We start from the raw sequence: 18,643 nt of genomic DNA, 5'->3' as shown, positions 1-18,643 counted from the left end.
TAAATTAGTTTTGTCTATAATGACCAATTCCCAAAGTGGTTACCATGAATAAAGTATAAATAAATTCATCAAAATACAACCACTAATGCTGCTACTACTAATAAGAATAATAAGAATATGAAAAATAAATGAAAAAGTGATTATACGGCTTTCTTTACACAAGTCTATTCCTGGTATAATGTGACCTGTCTGACAGGATTTTCACTGAATTGAAAAGATTCTGATTAAAAGCAGGCAGGCTGGAGTGTTGGAAAAACGATTTTGCTGACTTAATTACTCTAGATGGCTGATGTGTCTGACTGTAGCGCTGTGCATGCTTCATGGTGCTTTGTGGGACACTGCATTTGCCTGTATTTAGGCCACTCTACTCCCTCAGGCTTACAACTTGTGTGCGTGTGTAATTCTGTGGGTTATAACAAGCTATTACTAAATATAAAGCAGAACAGAGTTCACAGACTCTGACATATTTGTATTGACAGGTAATATTAAGTATGCGTGCTGCTGCTGCTGCAATGTCTGTATTTATCTGGTGGTCCAATATAGTATGCGTCTAATTATGTGGTTCAATCCCAACAACAACATTCAATACCTGAGGCAAACATTTAGAGAGCTGTTATGTCACTGTAATATTTAGGTTTTGTCATCACAGTGCCATTTAAGCTCTTGCTGGCGATGTCAGAACAACACCCTGCTATTAATTGTACCCACCATATGGTCGACACTTTATAAATGCCATCGTTTACTTAAACTCCATAGGAGGTGCTGGAAAGGCATGCTGACATTTACACTCAATTGAACCTTAATAAAGCGTGTGTATATCAGAGAGAGAGAGAGAGAGAGAGATTACTTAGCCACTTAAACCCAATATACTTTGTTGCACTCCAGGGGTCTACTTGGTCCTTTCCTTTTCCACTTCTACACCAAATATCTTCACTGACAATAGCCAAGCTCACACTCGGTCACAACATGATATGTTGTGAGCTTGTAGATCTGTTATTTCTGCTGAATGTTCGCGGCAGAATACGGTGGTTAAAGCAGATTGGTTTTTGTCCTCATTCAGGACAAATAATCACTTTAACTGGAAGACCTTACTAAAGGTTACTTTGGGCAGTATTATGCGTGTCTTAAGTACCAGGTCTTATGACTTAACTTAAGACCTGGAGGCGTGGTCAATGCTGTTAGTGTTTGGCCACTCAGAATAGCCAAATGGCATTGATCACGCCTCCAGGTCTTAAGTTAAGTAATAAGACCTGGTACTTAAGACACGCATAATACTGCCCTTTGAGTCTTTTCTTTGGTCAAGATCACCCTACACAGCCAGAATGGTCTTATCTTGTTGGAAACCAGAAGGGCTCATGATGCAGTGCTGCAGTAACCTGTCTGTAGTTTGCCAGAGAGCTGCTGTGTGGTGGTGGTGGCCTCATCTGACATCTGTGAGCTCACTGCACCCGCAGTCTAACCTGTAGAGAAGAGAGCGACTACAGTAACCAAGCATCAGTATCAATCCTACTGTATATCATCAGAAATACAGGATTTCATAAAAAAGACGTTATTTCAAGGATATTTCTTTGGTCTTCACAAAAGGCTCATTTTACAATATACAATTGGAGGAGAAAATCAAAGGCAGAAGGCAGATATATGCAACTTGTGGCTGCAGTACAATGCTACATTTATTCATTTTTGCTAGTAGTTTATCCTATTGCAGACTTCACTTTGGAGCACTTAAAATTTCCATGACATATTGATGATGACTCATAACCTGGTATCTTCTGATTTGGCTTTGAGATGGTAGAGCTTCCTAAATGTTTCATGCTTTCCATCAATATTTTGAACCACTTTTGTTTCTCTTTCTGTATTGTGCAGTATAGCAAAATCAGTCATATGATATCTCGAGTGTGTGTACGTCTGTAATCCACGTAACTCGAACCGTTCGCCCCACCGACACATGCATTCCACCCCCCACTGGGAGTGCAGTGCCCGGTGTCCAGTCGGTCGGACCCACGGTTGTCCAGAACCACCACAAAAGGCCTCTGCCCGGACTCTGGACTGCAGGGGCCCCTGCCCAGGCTCCATATATGGAGCTGGCCTGTTCTGACATCACAACACTCCATATTTGGGCATGCCTGTTACATGGACTACATGCCTGTAGTCCATATAACTCGAGAACCGTTCACCCCAAGCGTTGAAGCACTCGTTGAAGCGTTGAAGCACTCGGCCCTAGTGGTTGGAGCGTGAACTGCAGGCGGACCCGGACCCGTGGATTCATGACGAGGTGCAGCTGAGCTTTAACATTGAGCGCTCGGTTGCACTTCCGCATTTGACAACCAAAAGTTAGTTAGTCTCTATCCTTGTATTACTCTATGGTTCGCCCCCACCGACTTCAAATTCGACATCGCGTTCAACACCCCCACAGAACTCCATATATAGGAATAAAGGGACACAGAGAGACAGATACAGAAATCTCCATATATGGGCATAAAAGGGACAGATGGGTGGAACGGGTACTCTGACTCTACAACGGGTATTGCATATAGCCGGGTGATTCAACGACAACTTCCATCGTTACTGACTCTGTGCTTGCCGGGCACTGGTCTAGTTGATATGATATATAATCACAGAATGATCATATTTGTATGCCAAATCAATAAACGACACACACACACACACACACACACACACACACACATAGACCACAGAAAACAGCCAGGTCCAACAAAACGCATATAGATTACACCAGCTTTTATGCAAGGAAAGAGGAGTGATAAAAAACCTGGGAGGGTAAATCCACGGTTCTCAAAGTGGGGTCCGCGACTTGGGGATCCGCAATCTCTTTTTGAGTGGTGTAAACCACTCCTACAACTGGCTTTGTTAGTCTGTCTGTCTGTCTGTCTGTGCAGAAAAAATGAGCATGGTTGCTACGGTCACCCAGTTCACCCGGGTGTGATTTCATTACGTCAGACATTACGTCAGACCACAGCTGATCAGGCTATATAAGACCTTACACCACTCAGTTCACACGGGTGTGATTTTTTGGCTATAGTGAATTATATGAAATGTGAATGCCCAGCATGTTGTGTCAAGTGTATATGAGATTAAAAGCTTGGGGGCAGTCTGGACCCTTGGGTTTCTGACAATGTGGCCCCCTGAACAATTTAGTTGAATAGTCCTATAGTGTTTTCTGTTTGAATAAAATGGTTCCAAATGGCATATATATGTAAGGTAGTAAGTATGCTTATCTTGCGAGGATGAGGGGTGTAAATAATATATTTCTCTCCTCCAAGGGGTACCTGGGCCCAAAAAGTTTGAGAACCCCTGCTGTAAATGATTGTACCTATTAAGGGTGTGTGTGTGTGTGTGTGTGTGTGTGTGTGTGTGTGTGTGTGTGTGTGTGTGTGTGTGTGTGTGTGTGTGTGTGTGTGTGTGTGTGTGTGTGTGAGAGTGAGAGAGAGAGAGAGACACACTTCAAATGTATAGCTAATTGGCCTGTTACGACATTGATTTTGTGTGATGTGAATTCATTTTAATCATTCATGATCTGATCCGGCCAAACATTCACTATAGATAATAGCTCAAATGTATATAATATAATGTATATAGCGCTTTTCTAATTACCCAAAGCGCTTTATATAGGCTACATGTCTGATGGTCTGTTATTGCCGCCAAACAGTAGCCTATAGCCTACACCAGTGGCTGCGCCGTTTCACACACCACAACTCTGCAGTGACGTGAGGACTGGAGGAGGTTGCTCTTCTAATTCAACGTCAGATCAAGTTTGATAAACGTCCCCGTGCAGCTGCGGCCAATTCATTGGATGATCCTTTATTCAACAATAAGACCTGCATGGTTCTCGCTCCACCACCATCTTTGAGATAAATCAGTGCCTTTTTTTCTTTTAGCGGCAGATAATTGGCGGTGTGGTATATAGTTGTCATGCATTGACACATTTTGCAGTGAGTGCACACATATAGTGAGAGAGACCGGACCGGACACATCTTGAGGAATTTCTCTTTTTTTGCGCATCAGCTGTGTTCATGATTTTCCTTCATTACGTCCGTCCAAGGAGTTGATTTCAGTTGTCGGAGAAAATGTGGTATCGCGCAAGAGCGACCGTCCTTTTCTTATTATATTTTTCTGGGATATCGTTTGCGGGGTTTCCAAATCAGATCAACATTGGTGAGTTAACTCTCCCTCCCTGACTTACATATATATATTTTTTATTATAGTCTAAAACGCGGGTATGTTTGTAAGTGTCGGATTTATGTCGCACTGATTGTTTATTTGCATAATAGCCTACTTCTTTGTCATAAGTTTACTTACACTGAACGGTTAGCTGATCTGCGCTCCTTTGTTAGGTTGGGTGGAAATTTCCCTGAAGTTCAAATAATCAAAAACAATATTATGTATTGCGACCAGAAGTTTTCCAGCCTCTCTGCAGTGGGGCAGTTAGCTATAATAGGATTGTCTTCACTCGCACGATACGTATAGGCTAATGTGTCATGCGTTGAAAAGGACAGGTTGTTATTTATATCTTAAGCAATTCATTTGACAATAATGACAATCATGTATTCTTCCATGCACAGGTGGACTCTTCATGCGCTCTACCGTGCAGGAGCACAGCGCCTTCAGGTTTGCTGTCCAACTATATAACACAAACCAGAATGTGACGGAGAAACCCTTCCATCTCAATTACAATGTCGACAACCTTGAGTCCTCAAACAGTTTTTCTGTCACACATGCTTGTGAGTATCACGACACTTGCCATTTTATACATTTGTATAGCCTGTATATATTTAATCAACATGTAAAATCTTGTTGCCCCAAACTGTATTTGCAGCAATAGAGCATGCAGCTATAACCTACCCACACTTTCTATAATTTAGATGAAGTTCTTTATTTATTTATAAACTAAGCCTATTGTGATGGTTGTGTGGAAATTGATTAAACCGGGGACCAGGGGAAGGAGATGATTCCTTGGATAGTTCCTGTTTAATATAGCAAAAATGGAGTACCATGGACAGTTCCTGTGTAGCAAAAAACACTGTAGTGCTCTCTCTCTCTCTCTCTCTCTCTCTCTCTCTCTCTCTCTCTCTCTCCCCCTCCCTCCCTCCCCACACACACACACACACACACACACACACACACACACACACACACACACTGCACCTGTGGATGGTTTGGGAATGCAAAACATTCCTCTCAGAGTGCATGCAGGTTGTTGAATAAAAAATCACACCCGTGTGAACTGAGTGGTGCAGTGACGTCACACATTAACCATAGCAACCATGCTCATTCGTGGGGTACCACGTACAGGTACACGGGTACATACACGGGTACAGACAAAGCTGTTGTTGGAGTGGTTTGCACCACTCAAAAAATGATACCATGAAGACAGAACACTTTACAAATGGCTGCATACTGTATATCAAGCACCATCATTTACTATAATTTAGTTGATGGCTGATGGTAATTTCCCTCCTTGAATGAGTGTCCCACGGATGGTCATCAAGCAAGAGGAGGGAGTTTTATTGCTTTGCTCAAGGGCATGTTAACGTGAGTGATTCAGGGTTGGGAGAACGATGCTATTATGGTATATGGAACTGCTGAACGTACTGTAGTGACAAACATACATTGCTCCACAGCCAGAGAGTGAATGTGTACAGGCTACAACAAATAAATTGTGTTTACTAATTAAGGTTTAGGTTTAGCTTCTTCATAGTAGGCTACAGTTAACCTCGTGTTACCATGGGCTTTCCACCTTGGAGGAAAACCTGGTCTGTGTTTACTAAATCGCCGTGTGAACCGGACTGGAGCGGAAGGTAATTGACGTCATGTTGTAGTCACTAATTTGTAGTCATCGGGCAGGAAACCACAACCGGAATAAGAACTACCCGAAATAATCCGCTGCTTTCGGGGTACATCCTCTCTGCCCGAGAGAGTCCAGATGGAGGCAGGAGGAGGAACTCACTACTGCCACCATCTGGCGGAGTCAGGTTACCTAAAATTATGATTGCAGAATGTTTTTTGGGTACTTCTGATTCCGGCTCGTGGTTTCCTGCTTGATGACCAATCAGGGACTACAACATTGCCATCCGCTCAAGACCGGATAATAAACCCGATAAGGAATGCTTCCCAGGCAGGCTACAGTTCAAATGATAATGCAGTATGAACAGAGGCTATCTTTTAGCTGTTGCCTATTCCCATTTCCCATCGTGGTTCTTTACTTTTAAGTTGCAATAAAATTCAAGAGTGATCTAGATTGTAGACTGAGCAACATATTGTATATTTGTCACTACTCACTTCACATTTTTCTTCATTTGTAATGAAGATTTGAGGTATGTTATAGGTTGTAGCTTAATGATGCATATTGGCCTAGTTGTCTCCCAGAAGCTAATATATTTTAACCATGTCAGTGAACATAATTAGTATATTATTAATTGTTATCAATCCAATACAATTCACTTTATTTATAAAGCACATTTAAAACAACAGCATTGAACCAAAGTGCTGTATACACTCTGTAACCAAAGAAAATACTAAAATACTATATGAGAAAAACAATACACAATAAACAGGGGGAAGAAAACACATTCTGGGTGCAAAGTATAGACACATTGCCTAGTGGAAACAGAGTAAAGTATAGACACATTGCCTAGTGGAAACAGCAACTCTCAGTCTGAAACACGATCCGGTGGTGTGGTGAGGACCCACATGTAGGACAGCAAGGCAGGTAGAGTTCAAAACCCAAGATTGGATGATTTTTGAGGGGTGCTAGCCCCTCCTATATACTGGTTTAATGTTTGTTTTTAGTTCAATGTTTGTTTTAAAAATGCCATTGACAATTGTCCCTCATTACGTCATATTGTCTCTTTATTGTTAATGGCATTTAATGTTTGTGTTGGCACCGTTTGTTTTACATCACCGTTACATCACCTAATCAACATGAGTTAGACTTTAATATATTAGCGCCCCTCACTTCACACGGGTGTGATTTTTGTCCTACATAAACATTAAATCGGAGCGGCACAGGCGGTATGGCAGTCGCTGTTCCGCACTGTTGTGAGGAAAAGAGAGTTGAGCCAGAAGGCAAAGCTCTCTGTCTACCGAGCAATCTTTGTTCCTACTCTCACCTATGGTCATGAAGTGTGGGTCATGACCGAAAGAATATGGTCGCGAATACAAGCGGCCGAAATGAGTTTTCTTCGACGGGTGGCTGGCATCTCCCTTAGAGATAGGGTGAGTCGCTGCTTCTTCGCCTGGAAAGGAGCCAGCTTAGGTGGTTTCGGCTTTCGGGCATCTGGTTAGGATGCCTCTCGGGCGTCTCCCTAGGGAGGTCCTTGAGGCACGTCCCACTGGGAGGAGATCCCGGGCAGACCAAGGCGCAGTTGGAGGAAACACATCGACTCTCTGGCCTTGGAACGTCTCGAATCCCCCAGGAGGAAGTCTCTAATGTTGCTCTGGAGAGGGAAGTCTGGAACACAATGGTGGAGCTGTTGCCCCCGCGACCCGACGACGGATAAGCAGTTGAAGATGGATGGATGGATAAACATTAAATTCCCATTGACAATGAATGGAGAATTTTACGTCATAGTGTCTGAGCAAATAGGCATAGTGTCTATTTTATGTCATGATGATGTATGATGTAAGAGCGCCCCTCACTTCACACAGGTGTGATTTATTTAATACAAAATAACAGAGAAAACGTCACAATCACAAACTAACAAGATACAACATTAACATGATGTGACACCAAACAATGACACCAAACAATGACTCGACAAGGACTCACAGGGGGACTCACTGGGGAACACGACTAATATACACATGATGACTGATTATACATGAGTTACAGCTGCATGAGACATGAACAGAACACGAACATAACAGAGTAATACAAGACCTAGACAAGACAGGCAAAGTCTGTGACTGTGACAAAGCCAAGGAGTAGCCTACAAGTGGGTTTTCAAACGTGATTTAAACCAACCATGGTTTGGAGATGCTCTATAAGATCATTCCACAGTTTGGGCGCTACAGCGGAAAATGATCTATCCCTCCGGGGTCTTCAGCCTTGTTGTAAGCCTTATTATAAACATTGTCTGAAGAGGTTATTTTGCATCATTCTACCAGCTCTGCCAGGACTCACTACTTGCTCAAGGGTGTTTGTCAGTAGTTGCTGAGAGAGTGAAGATAGTTAAAGCCAAATCAGGACTAAAGCAGTAACCCAAGTCCAAGCCCCTCTAAACCCCAAATCACACCAAAGGGTCACGTCGGGACAAAACGTGTTTTAAGATTGCATTGGTGTGGTTGACCTTTAAAACAGTTTTGTCCCCTCCCGACCCTTTGTTGTGGTTTGGGCTTTACACACACTCGCGCACACACACATGCACTCTCACACGCACACGCGCGCACACACACACACGCACATCTATGACGTCTTTACGGTGATGTAATGCATCAAATGCCATTGCTGTCATAGCTTAGTTTAGAAACAATTGTGTTCTTGTCTTTCTTAAACACCTCCCCAAAATACTCAAGTTTGCACATCTAGCATTGCACTTATGAGATGATTATAGGAAGTACTTTCAATCTCGGCATTTGAGTTCTACCTTTAATCTACATTAGCTCAAGAAAACGCTTCTTTAGGATCATAATTGGCGTCCTTCCCATGTGCCAGATTACAAGTCGCCACGGGTATAGTGCAATCATATTTGCAAAAGACCATACTTGTCATAAGTTAATTCCTTAGAGTGCTACCTGCTGCAATTTAAACCACCAGCTAGAGGGAACACTGAGCTATTATCTTTTTGAGGGGCGATAACCCCTCCGCTCCTACGTCCAGCTTTTGGTGTGTGTGTGTGTGTGTGTGTGTGTGTGTGTGTGTGTGTGTGTGTGTGTGTGTGTGTGTGTGTGTGTGTGTGTGTGTGTGTGTGTGTGTGTGTGTGTGTGTGTGTGTGTGTGTGTGTGTGTGTGTGTGTGTGTGATGAGAGAGTGAGATAACACAGACCTTGTCCTAACACAAACATTAAATGTTTGAGTGTGTGCACAAACATTGCATAACACAAACATTGAAGACGAAGGTGAGGACGCAAATTCTGATTACCCGGAATGAGCTGATGTATGATTATGTACGATGATGAGGAGCGCCTCTCACTTCACACGGGTGTGATTTTTATTTGAAAAGTTATTACATTTTACGTAACGCAAATGAGAGGGAACAAAGAGTAGATGAGGTAACCGTGGTGAACCAGGAACTTCCAAAGATTTAGTGAGGACGAAGTGAGGAAGGTATTGAAGAGAATGAAGTGCGGAAAAGCAGTTGTGTTGCTTGCCTTGAAGTCTCACTTCAAGATTCAAGATTGCTTTATTTGTCATTCTTTCCAACTGCAGCAGCGGAAATTACATTTCTCCTAGTTAAGAGACAGCACAGGCTCATACAATAATAAATATATCAAGTGCAAGACAATACTCTGAATATAAATAAGTCCTAAAAAAACTACAGGAGTCCATAAAAAAGATAAATAGAATAAGAAAAACATTTAAAAACTGAACATAGAGTTCATGTCATCAGTTGGTCCTGATCATATACCCGTAGAGGTTTGGAAATGTCTAGGAGAGGTGGCAGTCGAATGTTTGACTAGGTTGTTCAACAGGATCTTAGAGAATGAGAGGTTGAGGAATGGAGGAGAAGGGTGCTGGTGGCGATGTTTAAGAACAAGGGTGACGTGCAGAGTTGTGGAAACTACAGAGGAATATAGTTGATGAGCAGAGTCAAGTTATGGGACAGAGTAGTAGTGGAAGCTAGACTAAGGGCATTTCTGAGCAGCAGTATGGTTTCATGCCAAGGAAGAGTACTACAGATGCAATATTTGCTTTGAGGATGATGAGAAGTTCAGAGGGAGCTGCATTGTCTTTGTAGATCTGAAGAAAGCATATGATGGGGTGCCCTGAGAGGAACTGTGGTATTGTATGAGGAAGTCTGGAGTGACAGAGAAGTATGTTAGAGTGGTGCAGGATATGTATGGAAGTTGTAAGACAATGGTGAGGTTGTGCTATGGGTGCTGTGACAGAGGAGTTGAAGTGAGTCTGCATCAAGGATCAGCACTGAGCCCCTTCTTGTTCGCCGTCGTGGTGATGGACAAGCTGACAGATGAGGTTAGACAGGAATCCCCATGGACCATGATGTTTTCAGATGACATTGTGACCTGTAGTGAGAGCAGTGAGCAGGTAGAGGACAATCTAGAGAGGTGGAGATATGCCCTGGAAAGGAGAAGAATGAAGGTTAGCTGCAGCAAGACCGAATTACATGTGTGTGAATAAGAGGAACCCAAGTGGAAGGTACAGGGAGTAGACGTGAAGAAGGTGGAGGACTTTTAAGTACTTCGGGTCAACATTTCAGAGCAATGGAGAGTGTGGAAAAGAGGTGATGAAACAAGTGCAAGCAGGTTAGAATGGGTGGAGAAAAGTGTCAGGTGTTGAATGTTGATGTGTGATAGGAAAGTATCAGCAAGAATGAAAGGGAAGGGGTACAAGACGGTGGTGAGACCAGCTATGTTGTATGAGCTGAGGAAAAAACAGGAAGCAGAGCTGGAACAAGTACATCAGAGGGTCAGTGCATTTCAGATGTTTTTTCCAGACTGAGATGCTTTGGACACGTGCAGAGGAGGGATAGTGATTATATCGGTAGAAGGATGTTGAGGTTGGAACTGCCAGAAGACCAAAGAGAAGATTTCTGGATGTTGTGAAGAGGACATGAAGTTAGTTGGTGTGAGAGAAGAGGAGGCAGAGGACAGGGTGAGATGGAGGCAGATGATTCGCTGTGGCGACCCCTGAAGGGAAAAGCCGAAAGAAGAAGAAGAATTAAATTTTAACACAGATTTAGAAAATCACCAGTAGTCATATACTGTAGGATCAATGTCACAAATTAATTAGGAAAAGTAATTTCATTGTCTAACAATCCTGAAGACTTGAACATGTGGATGTATAGGGACTACACCAGAGGGAGTGCAACGAACCATGTACAACCCAGATTCGGCACAAACAAGGGACTAAATTATTTTCGCTCCTATGCCACCAAAATGTGGAACGCCCTACCAACAGTCATTAAGACATGCAAATCCCTTGACTCCCTTGGCACCTATATGTCTCTTTTCCCTTTTTACCTCTATGATGAATTCCTGTTCTGTTCTTTGACTATATAGAAGTCTATTTGTACATCTCTAAATGTTTTGATGAATTGAACATGGTGGACCCTCTTGTAAACAAGTGTAATGCTTAATTGGGTCGTCCACTCACAGTTAACAGTCTTTGTATTGAGTTTGTGCTTGAAATGTACTGTAATTCTGCAAACTGTTAATAAATATTTCAATCAATCAAACTAGGGAGTATCACAAAGATCAGAAGGTCTTTGGAACTAATGTTTTGCTGAAGGATAAGAAATTGCATCCTTTGTTGTGGTATTTTATTTCTTGCTAAGTCAGGAGAGTTTATCTTGGCCAGACATCTATCTAAGCTATCCCATCTAAGCTAGATGCATTATTTACATTTGAAAAAGCTCAATGGTCCACAGTCCATAATGCCCTACACTAAATGATCTATAACATGTTGCTATTTAACTGTACGTTCTGCATGTCTCATTCTATGGATTGGAACATCCAGTTTTGACAGTGGTCCTACTGAGCAGAGGATGGTCACCTTTCATTAAACCATTTTTACTCTTTTTTCCCTTAAACAAGAGAAAGCAGAGCATGTATCAATCATTTAAAAGACCGAGTCATAATGTATAGAACCAACTTTTTCATTTCTGTCTAGCGTAGCCAGTATGGATTGTGAGCAGAGTAAAGGAGGACACCACATACTCTCCTCTGATTGGGTCACTATGTAATGATTGTTGCAGATCCCTGATGGCATTGACTGTGATATTGACAGCATGGGTCAATGTCGGAAGGCCTCAGTCCAGTAGTGAAGTGCATGTGCAGTTCCTGTTTGTTTGAGTATGGACTATGGACAAAACCATCTACCTCTCTAAATGCAAATGTATACTTGTAGAGCTTTTCATACCGTAACTACACTACAATACAGTGAGCTTTACATTACAAATGGCAACAAAATATCAAATAGAGATTGCACTGGCTTGAACAGTCATTGTATTATATTCGTTCATAATAGAATGGTTAGGCTATTGGCGGCGGTGGCTCAGGGGTAGAGTGCCTGGATGGTAACCGCAAGGTTGCCAGTTCAAACCCGGGCTCCCCCAGAGTTACTGTCGAAGTGTCCTTGAGCAAGACACTGAACCCCTAATTGCTCCTGATGTGCTAGTTGGTGCCTTGCATGGTTTCCGCTGCCATCGGTGTATGAATGTGTGTGTGAATGGGTGAATGTAATGCACAATCTCTGTAAAGCGCCTTGGATAAAGGCGCTATATAAATGCACCATTTGCCATTTACCATTTATTGTAGACCATACTGTTGTACTCCTTCCCTGCATTGGTCAAAGACGGCTGATGTGTTGTTCACTACAGTATGTCACAGATCTGTGACTCAACTGGAACTTCTGTACGTACGTTGATGTGAGACACCTTGCCCCAGGCTAGGAGGCTTTGTGCGCATAGATGCAGAAATGAGAAGGTCATGCAATGTCGTCCATTAAGGCTGGGGTCAAAACAGGAGAGAGTGTGGGTGGAGAAAAAGGCTCCAGCACAGCCGTTGACTGGACTATTAATCTAGTCAGTGTGGAATTAAGCTGAAGCGTTGTTCTATTAAAAGTTTCAAATTGAAGTGAGGACAGGTAATGGGAAATGAATAAGATTGTATTGGCAATTTCACAGCTTGTACAAAAATCCATTAAGCGTTTTTTTTTTCTTTCCGGTAGACCTGTGGTTATGAACATAATTCATTTAGGAATTCAGATGTGCATTAGGCTAAGTGTTGAAAAACATCTACCCATTACATGTTGGATAACTTGAAAGTGGATTTTCGAATAATTTGCAAATGTGTTCTGGTCACATCATAACACTGCACTGTGCAACGTAGGAGTATCGCCGACAGTGTAACAGAGATGCCTCAGATCACAGAGCGTTGCAGGCATTCTCCAAAAACACATTATGCATTTTCCTTACCGACCTCCTTATCTTAGACTGTATTTTACGGAGCTAACAATAACATTGCTCATCACAGAAATAGATGTCCCCTTGATCAAATTTCATTTAGAACAATTTTATTCCCTTCTCAAGCTAGTTCCCAATTTCTCTTGAGGCACAGTCAGTAAAGCTCCAGTATTACTTTAATACCACACTGGAGAGAGCACTGCACACTTCCAGCCCCACTGATTAACTGTCGGTTGGTTGGAACAGAGACATCCATGCTCAGTGTGTGACGGCTTATGAAATTGTACCACTGCTGTTAACCCATTCATGCCTGACGTCGAAATTAAAAAAAAAAAAGTTTTCTAAATCATGACAATTTTCGGAAAGATTTGAGGCACATTTTAACGATTTTTCAAAAATAGCAGACCTACAAGTTCATAGCGCGCCACTCGGTGGCGCGCTATGAGCTTGTAGATCTGCTATTTTTCAATAGCTAAATTATAACAATGTTTAAAACACCAAAAGGGGTTCCCGCCCCAAAATGGGTTAATGGTTAATGTGGTTAAACGCTAACGTGACATGGATGCGTTCCAGGTCTCAATGGATTAAGCCGCCTCAGGGTTCAACTGTGGGCCTTTCCACGATTGCTTGTTGTACAGTGGTTGATATTTGACTTTCACCTCTCCAGTCAAGTAGGGGTTTCACAGGGCCAGAAGCTTCTTTCTTCCAGGCAAGACTTTGATCAACCTTGATAATTAATGTATTACCATGGTCAGAACATTAATAACACAACTAGAACGGTGCCTGTGAGGCCTCTACAACGGTGCCCGTTGAGCGCTGGCCTACTTGGAACGATGCAGGTTGGAAATGCATGCCCCACCCAGATATTTTGTCTGTCTCCCTTTTATGCCCAAATATGGAGTGTTGTGAGGTCAGAACAGGCCAGCTCTATTTATGGACGATGGGCAGGGGCCTGGTCCAGAGCCCGGGCAGAGTCCTTTTTGGGGCGGTTCTGGACAACCGTGGGTCCGGCCGACTCGACACCGGGCACTGCACCCCCTGCTGTGGTGTGGAACGCGTGTGTTGAATTTGAAGTCGGTGGGGCGAACGGTTCTCGAGTTACGTGGATTACACACACACACACAGACATACATACAGACAGAGACTTGGTGCATTTATAGATAGATGAAGCTCCAAGATGTGGTACAAAAGATACACAAAAGATACACACAGGGAGATAATGGGATACGCTTAGGGCTAGGGCACTACTAGTAATGTCCAATAAGTAATCACAAGATGATAAGATGTCTGGACGCTTACACGATGCACATTCATGCACAGTGTCTTTTCCGTACAAAGATAATATAAAACCCATCCTCAGACCCGCTGGCTTTAAACCTGCTTGCACTACGTACTCTGTTCTGAATGTAGTCAGTCTGAACATAGAATCAAATTAAGGAAGCTTTCAAGAAAGCAGGATTGGATTCTCACTGCTTGTGTGGAAGAGTAAGTGGTGTGGGGGTCTTTGGCCCACTTGAAGACAGACTGAAATAGCCACTGTTCTTTAGTTTAAGGCATAGCGTGGCCTGATGTTTACAGTGTGACTTGTGTTAGTGTTACATTATAATTTTCCAAATAGGATGTTTGCTTTTAGGGATTTAGTTGCTGAGGCTGTCGGTCCATGTCACATTCACAAGACCACACGAATGACTTAGAATATTTTGGGGAGAAAATCCTGTTTCTAGCTAAAACACCAATTAAAGAAGAGGCATTAGAAATCACTTGAATTAACCACAGACGTCTGATGCTCAGTCAAAAATAGCCACATGTATGTGCAGTGCAGTATGTGTCAACTATTATGTCAGAAGATGTTGTTATTCTCGCTCAACCCATCCACACCTTTCGCAGGCTGTCCAGGCAGCAGTGCTGTGGATAATGATGCTGTGAAATGGCAGAACTGCTTCAGTTGTGTTGGTTAGATAGTGGGATGTGCCGTGCCCTCATAATACTGCATCAGAAAGTGCTTACATGTCGGAGCGAGAGTGATCATTACTGACAAGCCACAGTGATGGCAGTGAGGCACAATATCCCTGTCTTACACAACACTCTTAGTCATGTGCCCCACAAAGCAGCACTGCCTCTGTAAGCTGCTACGATTCACTAAATGTGTCCTAAACATTATTGAGGACAAACTATGAACTACATAGAACTACTAATAATAAGCAGGTCAACCATACCAGTGGTGTACTGAAAAATTTGAAGTTTCAAGACTTGCATATGCGCTTCATACTTAAGTTCACTTCATAATTGTATTGTGAATTGTATTATTATACATAAAGGTGATATGATATCTATATGTAATTTTACAATATTTTTGAGTGGTGCAAACCACTCCAACAACTGGCTTTGTACTCGTGTACCCGTGTTTGTTCGTACCAAAAAAACGAGCATGGTTGCCATGGTTAGCAACCAAAAAAACGAGCATGGTTGCTATGGTTAGTATGTGACGTGTATGTGTAGTTGCACCACTCAGTTCACACGGGTGTGATTTTTATATAACCGCTTACCCTGTACATACCGTAAATATGTGCTTGCATGTACTTCATATAAAATGTGCACAATGGTACTTCACATGACACAATAATGGAATGTATGATGAATGTAAGGATTACTGTTCTGTGATGATGTCATGTCATAAGCGTATTTCAAGGCTGTAATATGCAACTCAAGCAAGTACACTAAATGTCACCATCATGACTTCATGCTGCTACTATTTGTTTTTCTTTTTTTTTGGTGGCTTTCGCCTTTATTTTATATTTTTTATGGAGGGACAGACAGTAGGCTGACAGGAAATGTGGAGAGAGATGGGGGGGGGGTGACATGCAGTAAAGGCCGTCGGGATCAGGAGTCGAACCCACGGCACACTGCCAGACTGGATTACCAGCCGAGGTGCCTGGACCGCTGAGCCACGGCCCTAGGCCGCTGCTACTATTTTGCATGGCAAATGATTGAATCTTTCGCTTTCCTCAAAAGCAACACATTATAATCTTTTTATTTTGTTGGTTACAGTACACAGTATGATCACCTTCACCGTGACGTTTCTGCTGTAGAGCATCAAAAGTCACTTATTTAAAGGAGCATTCAGTGATTTGGGTGATTTGGAAAACCACCCAGTCCGCCCCGGTAACAAAATGTGCACATGCACGCTCTACAGTGGGGGGAAGTGCAACAGGCCAACAGCATGTGCACCAAGGCCCGCCCCCACTCGATCATGATTGGAGGAAGGCCCCTCTCATCCTGATTGGATGAAGGCTTTGCCACCTGCCACCAAAACTGAAACTAGGGTTTTTTGACCCCAGGGGCTCACTGGGGACAGGGAGGAACTCCTTATATGGTCAGCACACTCTATAGTAGGGAGGATTATCCAGAAAAAAATAAAAAATAAGTGATATTTGAATTAAGTCAAATCACTGAATATACCTTTAATATCTGAAGAAACATGACTGTATGCACGGAGCATGCTCTATTCCCCTGCTTCTTGTTAAAATGGTCTGGGGCTCTTGTTCCTGCAGCATGCAAAGCATGTGTAGGTGGAATTTACCAGCGCTTCTTTCTGCACAGCCCTGGTGAAATCTCCATATAAGAGTCTACTGGCCCTGTCTGTCTTTCACTGCGGCTGCTTTCCTCCTACGATGTTGTTTTAGTACAGCGTGTGTGGGCTGCAATACAACAAGTGGTTCTCAGATTAGGGACAATCCAATTTAGCAGGGGATGATTTTAAATAACCGGCCCCACCATTTAAGTGTGATTAACTGAGTTGAGTTGATGGAGGAACCTATATGTTTCTTACTGTACATTTCATATGTAACCATGAATACCTGAGGAGAAATGGCCACTTCAAACTTCAGTGTGAATAATGCATTCCGTGTGCTGCTTTCTCCATATTTGCTCAACTGTGAGTGTAATGGAACATCCCAACAGACATGTAGTTCAGCAACCATCCAGAAATAACCTATGCTTGCTTAACAACGCAGAGTTTATTTATACAGTATATATTTTTCAGCTGCAGATTGTCTCACTATAGGTAAGTTTATTGGGGTCTCGTGGTACTGTATGGTTGACCAGCAGCAATTCATGGGTGTGATGCAGCACCGGTTGTCCAAAGAAATATTTATAAATCCGCAAATCCCCATAATAGTCTAGTAGCCAGCCCATAGAGCCCCATTGTGAACCCGGACGGTTGAGTACACCAAGGTTTTATTTTAGAAATGTTTAGTATGGGTCCCCAGCATGTAGAAACTGCCGGATGCTAACTTGTATATGTTGAGCAATTTTCATAATTGGCATAATATGTGACCATACCAATTACAACCTATAGAAGGCAAAATATTAAAAATGCTTTATGTAGCATGTGACATGTCAAACTTGGGGGTTTTCATGATGCTGAATCCATTCCAAGCATTAGTTTTGTAAAAAAAACACTCATTGGGCTAAAAACAGCCAATGCCGTCATCACAAATTGAGGGGGCATGGACGTTTTAAGCCCAATGAGTGTTTTTTTTTTGCAAAACTAATGCTTGGAATGGATTCAGCATCATGAAAACCCCCTAGTTCGACACATAACATGCTAGATAAAGCATGATGAAATTTTGAATATTTTGCCTTCTATAGGTTGTTAATGGTATGGTCACATATTATGCCAATTATGAAAATTGCTCAACATATGCAAGTTAGCATCCGGCAGTTTCTACATGCTGGGGACCCATACTCAACATTTCTAACATAAAACCTTGGTGTACTCAACATGTCCGTGTTCACTTTTTGGCTACTAGGCTTATCATTAATATGAAGTCATATATGACTAGACAGACCTGGACTCCATAATTGAGCATGTCTGGCAAGGAACTCCATACATGGGCACAAAAGGGACACAGATAGACGGGTACAGTGAGTAATAATATAAAAATCACACCCGTGTGAAGTGAGGGGCGCTCTTATCATCGTACATCACCATGCATCATCTCATACTGGCCAATCAGAATGTCTGTTGCCTGTGATTGGTTAGCAGATTTGCTCGTTTACATATGACATACATTTTCCCTTCAATGTCAATGCGTTTAATGTTTGACGTCTGACATCATTTCTCCGTTCATCGTCAATGGCAAAAAACCTGAGACGGGCGAGGACAACATTTAGAGGAATTCTCTTACCGTCAATGGCAAATCTTGAGACGTCTGCACGGGGACAAAAGCTGTTTATAGCAGGGGCCGCTTAAAAATAAACAAACAAACGAATTGCCCAAAGCCTGAGTAAACAAATGTCTCTTCACTTGAAAGAGTCCAATGTTGGCATCTTGTGATTCTACGAGGGGAGAGAGTTCCAAAGGGCAGGGGCTGCCTTATAAAAAGCTCTGTCGCCCAGGGTAAAACTGCCCCGCTGGTTATTGCATAACCAGAGCGGCATGCTCCCCACTTTAAGTTCTTCTGGAGTAGGCTGGTGGTCTGGTCTATGTAACTCCACAGTTTGGCCATATGCCCCCTAGAGGCCATGCTGCTGCTTATAACA

The 18,643-nt window shown here is 42.6% G+C and overlaps 1 protein-coding gene across 1 annotated transcript in view; it reads left to right on the top strand.

The window, feature by feature from the left end:
• Positions 1–4,085: 4,085 nt before the first annotated feature.
• LOC306928214 (glutamate receptor 3-like) overlaps positions 4,086–18,643 on the top strand; it is a gene marked incomplete at its 5' end in the record, with an annotated part of 131,760 nt that continues 117,202 nt past the window's right edge. Inside the window, 2 exons of the mRNA XM_079508151.1 lie at positions 4,086–4,173; positions 4,581–4,739. Coding sequence (XP_079364277.1) covers positions 4,086–4,173; positions 4,581–4,739 — 247 coding nt within the window. The remainder of the gene's footprint in view (positions 4,174–4,580; positions 4,740–18,643) is intronic.

Source organism: Electrona antarctica (genome assembly GCF_951216825.1).
Source record: "Electrona antarctica genome assembly, chromosome: 8".
Classification (NCBI taxonomy): Eukaryota; Metazoa; Chordata; class Actinopteri; order Myctophiformes; family Myctophidae; genus Electrona; species Electrona antarctica.
This window is presented reverse-complemented; position numbering and strand designations above follow the sequence as displayed.